The sequence below is a fragment of the Cannabis sativa genome, chromosome 1, assembly GCF_029168945.1.
Source record: "Cannabis sativa cultivar Pink pepper isolate KNU-18-1 chromosome 1, ASM2916894v1, whole genome shotgun sequence".
Classification (NCBI taxonomy): domain Eukaryota; kingdom Viridiplantae; phylum Streptophyta; class Magnoliopsida; order Rosales; family Cannabaceae; genus Cannabis; species Cannabis sativa.
The window spans coordinates 32,885,515-32,904,569 of record NC_083601.1 but is presented as its reverse complement, the minus strand read 5'-3'; the positions used below and the strand labels follow the sequence as shown (position 1 = coordinate 32,904,569).

Sequence of the window (19,055 nt, the reverse complement as noted above, 5' to 3'; positions counted from 1 at the left end):
TACATATTAAAATGGTTGGATCACATCTAATAGATTTTGGACCCAATCCAGCCAATATAAATATTTATTGGATATTAAATTTTGTCATCCGATCCAATTCAATTGAATTGAGTTTTCCGATCCGATCCGATCCGATCTAATAGATATATTGGATTGGATCGGTTCCAACCATTGAATGCATTGACTGGTTTTTTATTGGATTGGATTGGATTTATCCAATCTATTTTAGCTACCATTTAAGTTAATTTAAAAAGAAAAATATATATATAAACATAATTTAAAACCTAATAATCCAACATATATAATAAACATTAGTTTAGTCCAACCTAATTCTCATGATCTCATAATAAAACTATTAAAAAATAAAATTTATTCAATACGTATTAATAATTTTATTAGCATTTAGGAAGATGAGAATTAATATTTTAACTCTAATATTTTTTTTAATCTCATGTATTAAATATATCAAATCAATTAATATATATTTTTAAATAAAATTTATTAAATATATAAAATTATAAATATATTTTAAAAATATATAAATATAAGGGATAAGTTGAGAAATATTTTTTTTTGTATCAATTAATCAAAAATACCTTCATATTCTATTTAATTAAAATCTACCCACTTTTATGAGTGAATTGTCTAATATATCCTTACCTTTCACTCAAGTGTAGTACATAATTTATATTTATGTAAAGGGTATAATAGGCACATCATCTATAAAAGTAGGTATATCTTAAAGAATATGAAAATAAAAGTAAAAATTAAAACAAATAAAGTAAAGTGGATAAACAATGCAATTTTCTCTAAATTAGATGAGTATTAGATTATAAGATCCCATGAGATTTAATTTTCAGCTAAGCATATTTGATCAACACAGGACTCGTCATTTCAAATTGTTGCCATATGACTGACTGTATAGCATTTCATTGCAAGTCTTGCAAATTTTACATGCCTACATTACTAGTCGTTCTATTTTGTTAGTATAAACCTTTTTAGCCCAAAAAATAAATAGAAAAAAACAATTTTTTTTTCTTTTTGAAAAAGAGGAAAAAAAAAACAAAATACTTTAATCAATTATATGTTATAATTGAAATGATTGGAAATAGACAAAAGAGAAAATTGCATTATAAATTACTTCTTTTTTGGTCACTTAACTTATTATTATTATTATTTTAAGAATTTACATATTGATTTTAAGCTTAATTTATATAAAACAAAAAAATATTATATATAGTTTTATATAATTTGAATGATTAAAATCGAGATGAAACGAATGAAGTTTATTAATTGTTGTAACACTCTTTTAATATTTTTCATAAATATTGAAAAATTATTAGTTCATATGTTTCTCATTTTATTATGTGGGCTTCCATTTTGTGTTATTTCATAGATAAATAATGAGTTTCCAAATTTTAAGTAACTTGGAATTTTGTTTAAGGTGTTACTCAGAGTTGAATATTATTATAAATTCGATATTTTTTTATCATAACTTTTGTATATTTATTTTAAAAATAATAAATAATGATAGTCACAATTTTTTATATTTGAACAAAAAAGAAAAATAAGAAACATGAATTAGTAATTTTTCTATCATTTTCTATTTTTCAAAATCATAAAATTAAAAATAAATATAAAAAGTTACTAATCATATCTTGTTCTTAAAAAATAAAAATAGTTACCAATCACACTTTTTATTTTTCAAAAATTAACAATAAAATTGTATTTTTATTTTTGTGATTTAAAAAAAAAAGATGAAAAGTGCTACCGTCAACCTCCTATTACAATCTCTACGTCCAAAAAATATGTCGGAATATTTTTTTTCAATTTTTTTTTTCACGAGGGCGTTCGTTATGCTTACAACATCATCCTTGTAAATTTTTGAAAAATTTCAAGTTTACAGTGCCGAAAATACGTTTGAAGTTTTTTGAACGCGCGTGGTAAAGTGAAATATCAGGAACTCTGTTTTCCGTACGGTAAACTATTCAGAATTTTTCAAAAATTTACAGGGATGATACTGTAACTATAACGAATACCGTTATAAAAAAAAATATTTCGATGTGAGTTCGCACGTAGAGATTGACTAAAAAATTGTAATTAGCACTGTTCAAAAAAAAGTATTACCGAACACTAATTTTGAAGCAACTTTAACTTCTAATATATGTCCCATATAATTAAGTAAACAAAAATTTGATCGAACGAACACATGCTCTATTATTTTGAAACTATTATAGGAGAAAAGCTATGGTTTGGGTGCCCTATTTTTCTAACCAAAAAAAACAAAGTCAAACATATATACATGAAAATTATATAGGCTTATTTGGCATTATTTTTTATTTTTTCTTTTTCTTTTTATGTTGTCTTAAATGAGAATGCAAACGAGTTTTGTTGTTTTCAATTTCTTTTTTTCATATGTTTTCTAATTTTTCTTTTATTTACAAAACATTGAAAGAAAAATCTAGGAATATATTATAAAGAGAAATATTTTATCAGTTTTGATAAAATAATAAGATAGAGTAATACGAAAGGGAATAAAATGATAAAAAAACAAATGATAGAAAATGAGAAATAACAAATGATGAAACATATTTCAAGCAAAGTAAATAAATAAATGATGAAATGTATATATAATTACTGAAATACACTAATTATTTCAACATAATTGTGATGAGACAATATGTATTTATAGAGTTAGAGAGGAATACTAAATAAATAGTACTGCACTATCAAATTGTGGTAATTACTATAAATCAATATACATAATTGTTATCTATTATTATAATGTTATATATTATATACAAATTGATCTTGAGTTTATTATTAATTTTTCTAATATAGGATACATGAGAGACATGTCCCAATCAAGTTTCAGACCTTAGAGATAAGTTTGAACAAAACCCCATTCAGAGACACCAGGTGCATTTGGGCGCCCAGGTTGACATTCAGTCAGCATGGGCGACGCGACGACTAGGTTTAGGTTTTCAGGAACTTTTTTAGATACTGATTCCTCAAATCCAATAAAGAACAATGACAGGGCATGAGTATTCATCAAAGATATCCTGAAGGAGCATATTCCAAGTCATGGGCACCTAGGTTGACATTGTAACCTGGGCACCAATTATGCTTTACCAAGTAACAACTGTGTGAATTTGATGAAATTAAAATCTAGTGAACATTTTTTACAAAAAAGAGATTGGACATCAATGAGACAACTTTCGATGACCTTGGCCCCCACTTGAGCCCCCAATGCAGACTCTCGGAACACTATGGTGCCCAGGTGAATGAATCTCAACTAGGAGCGCTTTGGTTCTCCTTTCTGGAGAAGCCTTTCGGGCATTTTTCTTATTTTTATCAACAATGAAGGTACAACTACTTTTAGAAAGCAAACTAAATCATCTAAGGCCTGAATGAAAATTTGGGCGCCTAGCACACTAGTTGCATGTGCCCGAGGTGCCTAGGTTGACATATTCCACGTGATTTGTGGTTCTGTCACATAGAATGTGCTTCCGTCTCGAGCATTATTCTTGTTTTGCCCTCAAAATAACATATGAAACTTGAATCATGAAAGAATATCATCGAAGTGGTGGATCAACCCCCAAGCATCAGCTAACACCACACTGGCATCCAGGTTAACATTCAAAGCTTAATGTTCCATCCATCAAACGACAGTTTTGTCCGACATCGATCTTATTTTGCCTCCAAAATAAGAATTGGGTGCTTTGGAAAGTCAATTTCTCATGTACATGTGTCACACATAAACCCACCAACACCAATGCAAATTAGTGATCACCCGGTTATCACCTAGTTGTCACTGTGTGATCACCCGGACATCTCCTGCGCACACCGTGCATAATTACCATGAGACGGTGCACCGGAGTCAAAGAATGAACTAAGGAGTGTTTTCACAACACTGATGCATCTCAAAACATGCTTAAATCCCAAGAAGTAGAGTTTTAGGCGCTCAGGTCGATGTTTTATGTACAATCTGGTCGCCCATCAACTTGACAATTTTTTAGAACTGCACACTGCTCAGTATTTTTGCCATAACTCGCTCAATTTTTATCCAAATGATGTTGTTCAAGTGGCATTGGAAAAGTTCTTTTCAAGATAGATCTAAGCTTGTCTAATGTCCTTCCCACGATTTTGATATTTTTGGCCTCAAAATCAGTCTGCGAGCTCGGCCTCAATTTCCTAACAAATTTCATGCAATTTTCCCACTATTTTATTGTAATTTAATTGAACCTTATTCTCTATAAAAGGAGAACTCATCTGACTCGTTATTCACATTCTCAATTCTCTGTAAAAGGTTAGAGGTTATCTCTCTTTAGTTATTTTTCTCCAGTTCTCTTCTAAGCTGAGTGCTTTTCGTGATAAGCTCAAAGGAGACGTAGTTCCATTACTATCACAATATGGGGAGTGAGCTACTATAAATTATGGTTTTCTCTTTAGTTCTTATTTTTCTTATAAATGTTATTTTGGACCTTGTGTTTTGTAAAATTACCAATTGGACATTCTATTATATTAAATGAGAAAATATACTTTGTATTTTCTAAAATGGTACAAATAGGATCCTGAACTGATTTTTTCTCAAAATAAAACTTAATAATAGTCCGATCTAGAGATGTTATGTATTTGTATATTTTAGAAATTGTCTTCAAGTTGGTTATATTAAATAATAAAGTTTTCGAAAATTAAGCTCAGAGTCTTATTTTTACTATTTTAAAAAATAGAAAATCTATTTTGTCATTTAACAAAATAGATGATTCAATTTGTAACTTTTACAAAATAAAGAGTTCAAAATAATATATTTTTTTTATCGTTATCGCTTATCAGACGTTACAGAATTGATCGTTTTTCAACATCAACAATATTATTTCCAATACGATAGAAGAAAAAATATATATAATTTTAACCATTTTTAATTTTATTGTATTCATTCTTATTCTTGTCTTTTCTTTCATCTCTAGTAAATAATTGTCTACTATTATACACAACAACTACTACAGTAATAATAATTAAATAGATATCTATTAAATAATTAATATCAAAATCTATTAATATATCTATATTTATCTATAATCTATAACTACTATAAAAGTGAGAATATTGTTTTGGGCTTCCACATATTAAATTACTAAAAAGCCCTCACTTCTCACCTTTAATTTATTATGTTGAGGTTAATCATATATAAAATATGTGGTGATTAATTGCTTTTTTTTATTTTTTATTAATAACTACTATGACAATTTTATTTTGGGCTTCCACATATTAAATTTATTATGTTGAGGTTAATCATATACAAAATATACAAAATATGTGGTGATTAATTGTTTTTTTTTTTTTGACTAAATTATCATTTATATGTGAATGATTGAGTTTAATTGATTAATAAAACTAAGTTTTACTCAATATATGTAAGAACATGTTTTATTATTTTTTTTTTATTCAATATAGTTGCATATATATATATATACATATTTATTAGAATAATGGTATGCAAAATAAATATTTAGAGTTTTTTTTAGCAAAATTAGCCTTAACTTTATCACCCTATATAATTTACTAAGAATTACATATTATAATTTCACATTAAAAAAATAATTTTAATATTTTTAATTTTCTACTTTTTGTAAAGAATTACATAACATAATTTCACATTAAAAAAATAATTTTAATATTTTTATTTTTTTTACTTTTTATAGTATACATTCTTCTATTTTTATTTTTTTTTTCTTTTGGTCTTTTTTTTTTTTAAGAAGAGAAAATAAGTGTTTATTAAAGATTTTTTAGGACCACTATTAAATTGTATTTTTTTTTAAGATTATCTTTGAACTAATCCTATTGTTAAATATAAATGAATTATGTTAGATTTTATCGCATAGAGTTAATAAAATGTTCAGATCGTATTCAATGAGAAATATAAAAATTGTGTTATATTTTATACAAACATTTAATTTGTACATGACGCATGCTATACTGAATTAAAACTCAACCTTGACAGAAAGTGGAGTTGGAGTCAGATTGCTTAGTAGCAGTTCAAGCTATTAAGGAAAAATCTTATCTTTTAACTGATTTAGCACATTAATAAAAATTTTATATTTACTTCCAAAAAGATTACACGTGCATAGCACGTGTTGTTGCAACTAGTATATATAAAAGAGAGAATAGGTTTTGGGCTTTTCAAAGTAAATTACAAAAAAGTTACTGATTTTTTTTGTTAATTACTATTATATCCTATTATTTAATGGCAAGAATAATTATAAATTTTCAAATATAATTTAATTATATAAAAAATGACAATAGGCATAGATTAGAGTTCCATTTTTTTATAGAGTTATACATATATTTAATAAGTGATGAATAGTATTGATATTTTTGAATTATTATTTTGTAATTTTGATTCTTTCTTTTTTTTTTTAAATTAATAATTTAATGAACTAATTTATATATTTTTCTTACAGCATTTTGTAATATAGTTTAAACTTTTACATATAAAAGTTAAATTATTGTCTTTTTTTTTTTTTTTGAAATATTGGTAGAATTCAATGTATATTCAAAGTTCATTAATTATATGTGTTTTTCTTCTTCATCTTATTTTTAAAAAAACCCATTTATAAGTGATAAATGTACTAATATTTTAAATTAATATATTTTGTAATTTTGATTTTTTTTAATTAATAATTAGATGAAATATTCATGTATTTTTCTTGCAGTACTTTATACATATAGTTTATATTTTAACATATAAAAATTAAATTAAGTTATCATAATTTTTTATTTTAATCTTAATTTTCTATGAAGATTCGTTTTAATTTTATGTACAATTTGGAGTATTTTGCCTAATTTGATATTCTTAGGTTTATTTCAGTATATATTTTAGTTTTATTATTTTAATAAGTAATATGTCTCGTTTCAAAATAATTATTTTTTAAAGAAAAATTAGAAATACCTCACGTGCCCGTGCGTAGCACGAGTACCCTCACTAGTATATATAAAAAAGAGATAAAATCGCCACAAGACATTTTAAAATTATTTCAAATATATTTATCTCTCTCTCTCTCTCTCTCTCTCTCTCTCTCTCTTTTTTTAAATTCTCTCAGTTAATTTTGTATTAAAAAATATCTATATGTATTTATTCTATTAAATTAAATATTAAATAATTAACAAAAACACTTCACAGTTCACATTAGTTTTATAGCAAATTTGGATAATTTTTTTAAAAAACAAAATATTTTAGTAAACTTTGTACATAGTATTTTTTCCAATTTTATATTTTTTGCTTTCTAGTTAATTATGATTTAACATTTTGTGTCATATGTAGTTTAGGCTTTGAGTAAGTATGGGCTAATTTTTATTGAATTATGACAAGAGTGCTAAACATATCTGCTTAACCATTTGAGTATATATATTCAAATGTATTTTCTTTTCTCTACATTTTATTTGAATTTTAGCTTCAGATATAAAGTTTATTTATGATGATTCACATTGATCTATGTATATTTTGTCATGTCAACCTTTATTTTTTTTTTGGGTCAAACCTTTATTAAAAAAAATTGTTGCATAATAGGTGCACGTAATTTCTACTTTTATGTAACTTTTTTTACTTGATTAATTTTATTATTTTATAATTTAATTTATAAATTCGAGATTATTCTAAAAAGTAGTAGTTACTCAAAAAATAAAAATTGTTCTAATATATAATAGTGTAAGTATTTTTTTCTTCAAAAATTTATACATTGATAATAATTAAAAGTGAGATACAGTGATGATATTGATTACAAAATTCATAAGATGAAATTTTTATTGATTTATCAATTATTTTTTTATAATTTTATTTTTTAATTTCGAATCTTTTTTTTATTATAATGTTTATATAGAAGTGAGTATTTAATTTATTAAGTAAATTTATTGAAAATAATAACTATAAGTAAGATACAATAATAATATTTACGTTGAATATAATGGTGACTAGCATTAAGATGAATGACGAAAACCAATAAGGCCAAAGGGTGCCACACACCCCCTCATTTTTTTTTTTAAATTATATGCAAAAAATTATTAAAAAATAAATAAATATTTTTTATATATATATTTACATATATTGGCTCTTGATAAATTTTGGGCTAAACGGTTTTGAAATAATAAAATATTTTTTTTTTTTATAGATTTATCAATTATTTTTTCTCTAGATCTTTATTTTTTGTGACAATTTTTTAATTTTGGGTGCTATTTTCCTTTCTTTTTTTTTTTTGGTACTTTTCACTTTATCTCTTAAGTGTAAGGGTACTTCATTAGTTTCTCCATTTTATTTTTCAGAATATTTTATTAAAAGTTTACTTTATTTATTTTATCTCACATTTTTTATATTACAATGTACATCATCTTCTTTATTTATCTATCTATTTCATTTATATGAATAAAAAGTTAAAAATATTAAATGAGAAAATAGAAATAATGAGAGAGAAACTATTAAAATATTATTTAATGAATAAATAGTGCTTCTTTACATTTAAATAAGCACTATTCATAATATAATAATTTGAGCTATTTTAACTCACTTGATGGAGCCTTATTTTAACACATTTTCTTTATATTAATTTTTAGAATAATTACATAAGGCACTATTTTTTGTAAAATATTTATATTTTTACGTTCAAAGAATGTTTTCTTTACATTTTTACGGTTTTCCAAAAAATAACACGAAAACAACATAAAATCAACAAGAAAACAACATAAAAGTAACATCAAAATAACAACAAAAAATAACATACATATAACAAAAAATTAACAACAAATGAACAAAATTTCAACATAAAAAGACTGTATTTTATGTAAATAAAATTAAAAAAATCGTAAAATGTTTAAAATTTCGTGAAACCGTATTTTTGTTGTTTTTTTTATTGTTTTTGTGCATTTGTGAAATTAACCCTTAATTTTTTTAGCTGTTTTGAAGAGATTGTTATAAATACTCTAACACAACCAATTCAAAATAGACAAAATAGTCTCCATTTATTTTTAAGATTATTTAGTAATGAAATCATTACATTACTTGTAGGGAATTAAAATTATAGTAGAATAATATTACTAAGATTAAAATTGCAAAACAAACAAATAAATGCTTTTAGTTATGGGATTATTTTATATTTACTAATAAATGGAAATAAAAAAAAAAAGTTATACTTATGTATTTACATTTTTTATTTTTTTTTTACAAAGTGTTGTTTTTCACTATTACAACAAGAAATCAATATAAAACAATATTTTTCTAAAGAAAAAAAAAGTGAAACACTTGAAAAAAAAAAAAAACATAGTCCTTAAGAAAATATAATTGCCTCGTGTAAATTTACCTTCACTTATTTCATTACCATCAGCATTAATTTATACCAAACATGTAATAAGTTAAAAGTCCACAATTTGGACAATATTTTAACAATTTTTTCCCCAATTAGTCTAACCAAAAATTTGGGTGTATAGACATAACTTGCATTCTTTGCCTAATTTTAAAGTTGAATAGAGATAATTAATTAGCTTTATATTATATAACATGAGTATACTATTAATATAAATGATTTAAATTATTTTAAGTTTGAATGTAACATTTACTCAAATCAACAAGCATGTTTAGGGGTGTGCATAAATCGATCCAATCCAATGAGAACCGACCGATCCAATTACAACCGACCGCCAAACATTGGATATCCAATTGTGATCGGATCGGATTGGATGTTATTTTTAAATATCCAATTGGATCGGATCGGATGGTGGATGGAGTGTCTAAAAATCCAATACATCCAACATCCAATCGAACTAATTAGTATTTTCATTTAGTTTGAATGAGTAATTAGATTTTATATTATTATACGTCAAATCTATATGTATATATGAAAATTAACATTAAAGTTTTACCTTTTTTTTTTTCTTGGATTGGATGGATCCAGTCCAATCCAATATATACTGGATCTAAAATATTGGATGGATCCAATCCGATCCAAAAAATACTAGGTCTAAAATATTAGATAAACCCAAATTAAATATATAAATATATATGAAATACATCCAATGGATAGAACCGATCCAATCCAACATCCAATGGATGTTGGATCGATTGGATGACGAAATTAATTGGATCGGATCGGATGGTAAAATCTAACATCCAATATATGATTGGATCGGATCTGGATAGACCTAAAAACATTGGATGTGATCCAATGAACACCCCTAAGCATGTTACTCAAATAAATTTTGTATATTGTCATTTTTCTTTTCAAAACATATCCTAATATAATTTTATATTTTTATTTAAAATACTCAAAAATTTTAGCTACTATCATCAACAAAAGTTTTTATCATATTGATCATCTCTAATTAACAAGGTTGACTTGGAGTTTTATTGTACTTTGGGAATTTTTTTAAATCTAGGTGATATTTTTAAAAATCACAAGAGAAAGTATAAATATTTTAAAAAAGACCTTTTTTTTTTGAGATTTTTACACTACATACTAAAATTTTCAATTGTTTTTTTTCTTTTTTACTATGGAGCGGAATTTTTTTAAAAAATATTGTGTAAGTTTCATACTGTATATTGTGGTAAGTTTTCACTCTTGCTCTAGGTTATTTTTTAGTTGTTCTACTGTTGTTTTTAATTGTTCTGTTTTATTGTTTTCGGTTGTTTGAAGTTATTTTATAAAAAGACAGTATTTTTGTGAAAAATTCTGTGACTATAAAAATTGAAAACTTTTATTCAAAATTCAGTATTTTTGTAAATTTTTTTTTTTTTTTCCACTTTTAGGCCCTTGAGATGGATGAGCCTTAACCCACCTTATTCTGGGTTCAACCTTACTAATTAGTTATAACAAATAAGAGGTTTCCCTCATATATATCTAAAATACCAAATAAAATACACTTGTGCATTGACTTATATTATTTCGTTAGTTTGATAACTATTTTGAAATACTAAATACTTAATCTCAGTCTCTGATACCACATTAAAGTAGAAAATTAAAAAAAATTAAACATGATAAGAATTACGAGTCATTACATATCAAAACAAAAAATTGTTAACTGAATAGAGTAATTTATAATATTATAATTATTGTAATTATTTATTATTTTTTAAGTTAATGAATTTCTTTTTTTATAAGATATGTTTAGTAATAAAAATATGCGTTACAATTAAAAACGGATATTTATTTAAAGTGTTTGGATTTTTTTTCTTTTCTTTTTTTTTTTTTGTAAGAATAGATTTACAATTGAAACACCAACAAATAGTAATGCTTTTTAAGCAATTGATATTTATTATTCTGATTTTTTTTACTTCATTGCTGTTCTGATTTTATCACTCATATGTTCTCTTGAGAAGAAAATGAGAATTTTTTTTTGGACGGTGCCTTGGCAAAAATGAATACATAGTAAAGGGTATTTTGAAAGAACAAATACACTCCATTTGTTTGGAATTAATCAAACTTAAACCCATTAGATTTGAGAACAATTTTTTTTGCCATTACAATCTTCAAATTCAAAGAAATAAAAATCTCAGTTACTTTTGCAATTAGAAGAAAAACCACTTGTTTTGAACTCACATTTTCACCAGAAGTAACTGACACCCAAATTAAAAACTAAGATTTTTTTTATTACTATTAAAATTATTTATTACTATCTTCTGGGTTAAAAAAAACCATAAACAAATTTTTTTTTTTTTTCAAAATTGAAAAATAAAGAGAGATTCCTCACTCTCAGCACATAAAAAGGCCAGCGAATAGAGAAAATCCCATTGGTAGCATGGCTGCGCCTCAAAGCCAAGTGTAGGGCACATAATTAACCCGTGGTTAAAGATTTAACCCGACCTAAACCTTAAGTTTTAACCCAAGGTTAAGACTTACAAGCAAAACCTTATAACCCCTCCATTTTGTTCTCTGTTCGCGCACACACACACAAACACAATATTCAGAATACTTGGGTTTTAGCAAAATAGATAGGTGACATTTATATATATATAAATATATTCTCTATGATCTGATTACTCTCTCTGGTTTGGGTAATTCCTTCACTGATTTTCTTCTAACAACTACTGTGACTCTCTCATTGTACAATCTAACAACGAAAAAAAAGTTAGGCAGTATTGAAAGATCCACTTACCCAACATGTCTAATTTCCTCAACTAGTTTTTTTTATTTTTGTTTGATAAATTTTCTGGGTAAGTGAGAGAAAGGAAAAGTGAGAAAGAGAGAGAAAGGCATGAAGAGGTCTCCTTCTTCTTCTTGTTCTTCATCCTCTTCATCCTCATGCGTGGAGCCTGAAATTGTTCAGGTCCAATCCGAGAAACCGAAGAAGGTTAAACGTGCCAGGAAAGAGAATATCGGTCGAGAAAATGTCAAAGCTCAAACATCTGCCTCTGGAAGGAGAAGCTCTATATACAGAGGAGTCACCAGGTAATTAATTAGTTTTTTCTCTCATTATCCTCGATCGATTTTTATTTTTATTTCTTTTTTGTTGCGGATTTCGTTTGCATGTGTGAAATTCTGGGTTTATCGTTCAATTTGAATCCAGACATAGATGGACTGGTAGATTTGAAGCTCATTTGTGGGATAAGAGTTCTTGGAACAATGTTCAGAACAAGAAAGGAAGGCAAGGTAAAAATTATAAAAAAATGAAAAAGAAAATTGAAATTAATTTATTAAAAAAACCTTGATTATAGGGAATCAAGGAGATCTATTAGCTTAATATTGTTTGTTTATTATGTTTTCTTTTTATAAATTTTAAATTAAGTTATGCATTTCTGAGTTCTGACTGTTTTTATTCCTGATAAATCTCTGTCATTTGCAACGTTCATATGCTACTCCCTTCGTCGCCGCTCAATGTAGTTTATTTGGGTAAGTATCTTTTTATGCACCTCTTTATTTTATAATTATATATATTTTTATATTATTATTCTTATATATATATAACATACATAACCATCTCTCACTATATTAGTGGACTTGAAATTTGAATATATTACCAAGCCAAACACACACACATATATATATATTTCGAAAAATATTACCGATATTTGTTTAAATTGAAAAATCAATTAATGTACAGAGTAGTCAATTGTGTAATAATTTATCTCGTATTAATTAAGTAGAAACCAGTGTGAATTAAGTTTAGAGTAGATAATATCACTTTCTATATTTTTATTTGTTTCTTATATATTTTTATTTGTGATGTAGGGGCCTATGATAGTGAGGAGGCAGCTGCTCGCACTTACGATTTGGCGGCACTTAAGTATTGGGGTGCTACAACAACCTTGAATTTTCCGGTATGATGCGGTGATTTTTTTTTTTAAATATATTATTAACACTATATTTATTTATTAATCAATAATAATTAATTTAATAATTAGTGATAAGTGTGAATTATTAACATTGCTACTTCACCCATTGTCTTATTACAAATCTTTGAATTGACCCATTGATGCAGACAGATTCATATACAAAAGAAATGGAAGAAATGGAAAAAGTCAGTAAGGAAGAGTACTTGGCCTCTTTGCGGCGCAGGAGTAGCGGATTTTCTAGAGGAGTTTCTAAATATCGAGGGGTCGCTAGGTAAATGATAAAATACTATGAGGACCTTATACTTATTAATTTTAACATTAAAAACATGCTTATATATATTTTTGTTTTCTGAAATGGTATAATAATATTACATAAATATTGGTCAAGGTTTGATTTCACTGAAAAATTATGCGTATCTTGAATTTTGAAATGAAATTAATTAAGCTGGTTGAACTCAGCTTGTGATTAAGTGTTTCATTAATATTAATTAATATTAATAGTATTATTTTCCTTTTCTTTTTCCTAGGCATCACCATAATGGAAGGTGGGAGGCTCGAATTGGACGTGTTTTTGGGAACAAATATCTGTACTTGGGAACTTATAGTACGTTGTTTCTCTCCTTTTTATTTTTTATTGAGAATAATATTTTGTAGAATAATATAATATAATATGATACATATTTATTATAGGTGCGAAATTGCCCCTACCCTACATATTGGTTTCTGTTGATTTCAATAATCTTTTTTAATTGCACATACATTTTGCATTTAAGTATTGCATAAACTTCATAATTTACATAACAAATGTGTTTTTTGGCCGGTGGAAAATAATACTATAGTACTAGTCAAACAATGAAACAGACATTTCCTTAAAAAAAAATGTATGAAACGGAAAAACGTGATTAAGTGTCAAATCACTTACACGTGTATGATTTCTTTTTCTTTTTTGTTGCCAAAAATTAACAAAGAAAAACAATAGTTGTGTTTAATTTGTTTTGTTTTGTGGGGGATTTTGTTTGGTTTTGGTGCTGCAAAATCTGAAATGCCCATTTTTTCTTTTTGCAAATGTCAAAATTAAAATAAATAAGATTGTAGTCAATGAAAGAACGTGGAATCAACATTTTCCGTACACTCCAAGCACATTATTTTATATTATTATTTCTTTTGTTTTTCTTGGCCGGAAACTGAATATTTTTACTTAGTTCACTTCAATAAAATATTCTCCTATACTTTAGAAGATATTGCTTAAATAGTATAAACAGATCTTAGATTCATTGATTTCGCTATGAGTGATATCTTAGCTAGTTAATGATTATGTAGTTCAAACCAAATTTTAACAAAAGCTTTCATTGCTTGATTTAATTTTTTTTTTTAGTTTGAATTTATCATACTCACATATAATTATTAATTTTATTTAATAACTTGACAACTTAGTGGGTTGATTGGTTTATATATCTACATACATTCGTAGGATTTTGTCTTCAATACTAAAAACATAATTATTTGAGCTTATCTTGGCTAATTGGATGAAATCATAATATCCTTATCTTAATTATTAAATTAATTAATTAAGAATGGAAAAAGAGAGAGAGAGATAGAATTAGATCAATACACACTAATCTTAGTCAGCACAAACTTTTTTATTTGGATAGATCCTAAAATGGAGTCGGGAAGTAGCGATTGCCTACATGCGATAGTACCATAAGAAACGGTAACCGGCCAAACCATTAGTTTGACCGGATCTGATTTGACCTTTGGCAAAAGAATATGTGAGAGTAAGAATCTTGGGATTTGACAGCAGTACGGCACGTGACGCTCCCAAGTGCTTGTCATTCTTCAAATTCATTAAAACAAAGTAGAATCAGATTTTTAAGCAGAGATCACTGAATTTATTAAGCCCTTTACGTTTCTAAAAGTGACTGTCACTGGGAGTCACGTGTTCCCCTTCTCTCTCTTATATATTTCTCTCTCTGTTACTCTGTGAGCTAGCCAGGTCACCCATAGTGTGTTAAGTCCCTCGTTAACACCCCTACCCCATAGCCATTATATGAGATTCTAAGGTGGGATTGGGACCACTCGACTCCGTCCACTTCCTTATTAGGACATGTCACAATATTAAATAAGGGCCACATTCTCACCGTCCATCCAAACCATAAAACTTCATACTATTTTAGAACAAATCCACTAACCTTAAATCAATGTCAAATCACATTAACGAAATGTCACTCACTCACTCACAATTTGATTTTGTTATTTTCTTTAATTGTTACATTTGATTGTAGTCTACTTTGTTATTTATCCAAAATAAAACATATGAAAATGCTAGAGCTTATGTGCATGTCTTCATAGGATTTATTTAAAGTGTTTTGTCTTACTTGATGACGTTACCTCAGAAAACATGGATCCTCTATTTCAGGCCTGCTTTACCGTTCGAGTTTTTCTAATCTTTTTTTACTACCTTATATACCTACCAACTTGTTATAGCTCTGATTCTATGACGACAATATTTTTTATTGTTTTTAGGGAAAAGGAGAAATTTTATGTTTAAACCGAGAATGTATGAACAACTTTTCAGAAAATATACCTTTCTTTTTACCTCAACACTGAAAAAAATTCATCTGTAGTTTTGCTGATCATTCATCAAAAATAGAAAGTTTTAAAATTTTCTTTTAAGAGAAAAGGTCGGGACATAATAAGGAGAGAAACTTTATACATGAAAGGGTGCAAAAAAGTACAGGTGATCTATCTTTTTGTACTATTGGATTTTTTTAACGATGTGAGACGTGGTTCTGTACTGTGGTCACGCGAGTCGCTACAACTACTCATTACTTTTATTTTTTCTGATTAGTATAATAGTTGTATGCATCATTGCATTTACTGTCAAAATAGTTAGATATTGTGGTTTTATTAGGCCATTTTTACTGTTACAATTTTATTAGTACTGCTCATTGTTTATAGTGTCATATGAACAAGGCCAACATTACTAGGATGGTCCAAAGATTTTTAACTGATTTTTATTGACCTAATTAATTTGAATTAATTGCAGAGACGCAAGAAGAAGCTGCGGCAGCATATGACATGGCGGCGATAGAATACAGAGGAGCAAACGCTGTTACCAATTTTGATATCAGTAACTACATCGACCGAATCAAGAGCAAGGCCGGTGAACCAATCCTTATTCCCGGCGTTGAAGCCGAAGCTGAACCAGAAGCTGAATTTCAACCCCATTCACCACCGCAAATGAATGAGGTCTCCTCCGGGGAGAATCTTCAGTGTTCTCAGCTTCTTCATTGCATGGACTCTTCAACAATGGCGGCCGTCATGATCGACACTCCAGACGACCACGAGCTCATCCCTTGGAGCTTCCTTGACGCCGGATATGTTCATCATCCGGTACCGGATCTGCCGATCGAGAAGCCAGAGGAGTTACTGGACTTGTTCGAAAACAGTGGATTTGAAGATAACATTCATATGATTTTTGAATCTGGATCGGTCGATTCCAGTGAAGACGATTTCTCAGCCGTCTTTAATAAATTGGATAATAATCAAATCACCGGGAAGGGCGGATCGGGAAACGTTGAGGACGAGAGTAACAGTGGCCGGAGAGATCAGCTTGAGCTGTTTTCTTCTTCCTCCTCCTCATCATCCTTACCTTCCTTTTCTCCGTCATCGTCGTTGACGGAAACTCCAGTGTCTTGTATGTAATTTCAGGTTTTGGTACTGCTGTTTGGATGTTTTTCCTGGATGTTTGGGAAAATGTTCAATTTTCTTTCTTCTTCCTTAAAAAATTACATTTTTCTTTGTTTGGCTTGGGGGAAAATTGTTCGTTTAGTTAGTTTATTCATAGAAAAAAAAAATGAAAAGAAAAATAGAAAGAGGACATGTTGTTGGGAATCTAGATGAAAGAGGTAAGTTAAAATTTTCTTACTTTAATATATAGTGTGTTTATCGGTTTAAGTTAAATTACTTAATCCCTTTTTTATATATAAGCACATACAAACCAATATATTGACAAAAATAAAAAAACAAAAATTATACATTTGTAGTAGATGCATAGTTTTATATATATGTTTCGTCCATTTAATAAAAGTATAATTAATAATACATATACTTTTGAAGTTAATTATAATTAATAAATTTGATGTGAGTTTTTGTTGCAATTATTATAAAAAATAAATAAAAAAAGTATGAAATTATATTTGTATAATTGTTTTGGGATATGAACCGAGAAAACATTAATGTAAAATTAACAAACTATATTCAACCAAAGTGACATATATGTATTGAAATATAAAAAGAGGATGATTAATTATGTATATTTACGGTAGAAAATTATATTTATATAAGAATTTTTACACAAAGTGTGATATTGACATATTTTTTTTAGGCTAATTATGATTTTTGACTCTGAACTTGACATGTACCAAATCATGCCCTTGAATTTTTAAGGTAGATAAAAATGTCCCTTGAGCTATTGAGATGGTTGTATTTAAGGACTTTTGTCAAATTTCATTCAATTTTACTATTTCAGTGATTGTTTATGTACTAAACCATGCTCCTCAGACTTTGATATATACCAAATCATGCCCCTCGAATTTTGAAATGTACTAAATCATACCCCCTAAACTTTTATCCATGTTAGACTTTTTTACTAAAATTGCACAAAAGTCCTTAAATTCAACAATCTCAATAGTCAGGAGCATTTTTAACGACCTTAAAAGTTCATGAGACATGATATGGTACATGTCAAAGTTTTGGGGACAAAATTCCTAATTAGCTTATTTTTTATTGACACGGAGCCTTTGATTATTGATTAAGTACAAGGTTACTACTTTTTGTTATATATATTTTATGATTGTTTCTATTAACTTTTGCATTATGTAATTAGTTTATAGTTAGTTTTTATGATACATAAAATATAAATTTTAGGATCGTTTCTATTAACAATTTTGGTATTATGTAATTAGTTAATAGAATCAATTACTAATTTTATATATATAAGTTTTATAAACGTTATTTTAATTTTTTTTGTATCATGTATTTACTATTATATAAAATCATTCTAAAATTTGAAAATGCAGCGAGGAAAAAATGCATGAAATTTGCAATTTTTTCTTACATACATTTATGCTTCATTTTATAAATGACGCAATAAGTTAAAAATAAAAGTATTTCAGCAATTTATATGTCATTTTAAAACCGACGCTATAAATTTTTAGTGACAGTTTTAAAATGCTACAAACGATATTGCGTCATTTTCAAACTGACGCAGAAGATGAAAAAGAAGAGTGTATATTTTGCATCGGTTTTTAGATGAAGATAATTGTTTTTTGCGTCATTTAAAAAATGACGCTAATAAAAAACTATTTACGACTACGGTATATACGTCAGTTTTTTAAACCGACGCAAATTCTTTAAATGACACTTTAAAACCGACGAGAATTGTACTTTTTCTAGTAGTGTTCTCAGCTTCCAACACATCAGGGCTCATAAGATCCAACATCTCCTGATAAAGACAAGGTGATGTAGAAGAGAAGACATCCATGGATCAATTCCATAAATAAAGCCCCATCTCATCCCTACCACTTACCCAGTTCAATCCATTATCCGACACCGAGCCAATAAAATTGTGTCTTTCTACGAATGATAGTTGAGGCATGAAAGAACTTTGTATTTTTATCCCCATCTCGAAGCCATAATTCACAAGATTTCTGACGCCAAATCTATGATTTCCTCTTCT

The 19,055-nt window shown here is 27.2% G+C and overlaps 1 protein-coding gene across 1 annotated transcript; it reads left to right on the top strand.

Moving 5' to 3' along the window:
* The first annotated feature begins 11,917 nt into the window (after positions 1 to 11,917).
* On the top strand, positions 11,918 to 17,278 carry LOC115706982 (ethylene-responsive transcription factor WRI1). The gene is made up of 7 exons (XM_030634769.2): positions 11,918 to 12,431; positions 12,550 to 12,632; positions 12,864 to 12,872; positions 13,212 to 13,300; positions 13,462 to 13,586; positions 13,843 to 13,919; positions 16,362 to 17,278. The coding sequence occupies exons 1-7, from the start codon at positions 12,238 to 12,240 to the stop codon at positions 17,018 to 17,020; spliced, it is 1,236 nt and encodes a 411-aa protein (XP_030490629.2). The 5' UTR covers positions 11,918 to 12,237; the 3' UTR covers positions 17,021 to 17,278.
* The last annotated feature ends 1,777 nt before the right edge of the window (positions 17,279 to 19,055 follow it).

Bases quoted from the DNA above. Each gene is read 5' to 3' on its own strand.
- LOC115706982 (XM_030634769.2), top strand. From the start codon at position 12,238: ATGAAGAGGTCTCCTTCTTCTTCTTGTTCTTCATCCTCTTCATCCTCA. The intron at 13,301-13,461 runs GTATGATGCGGT...CCATTGATGCAG, and splicing joins CAACAACCTTGAATTTTCCG to ACAGATTCATATACAAAAGA. The intron at 13,920-16,361 runs GTACGTTGTTTC...AATTAATTGCAG, and splicing joins TCTGTACTTGGGAACTTATA to AGACGCAAGAAGAAGCTGCG.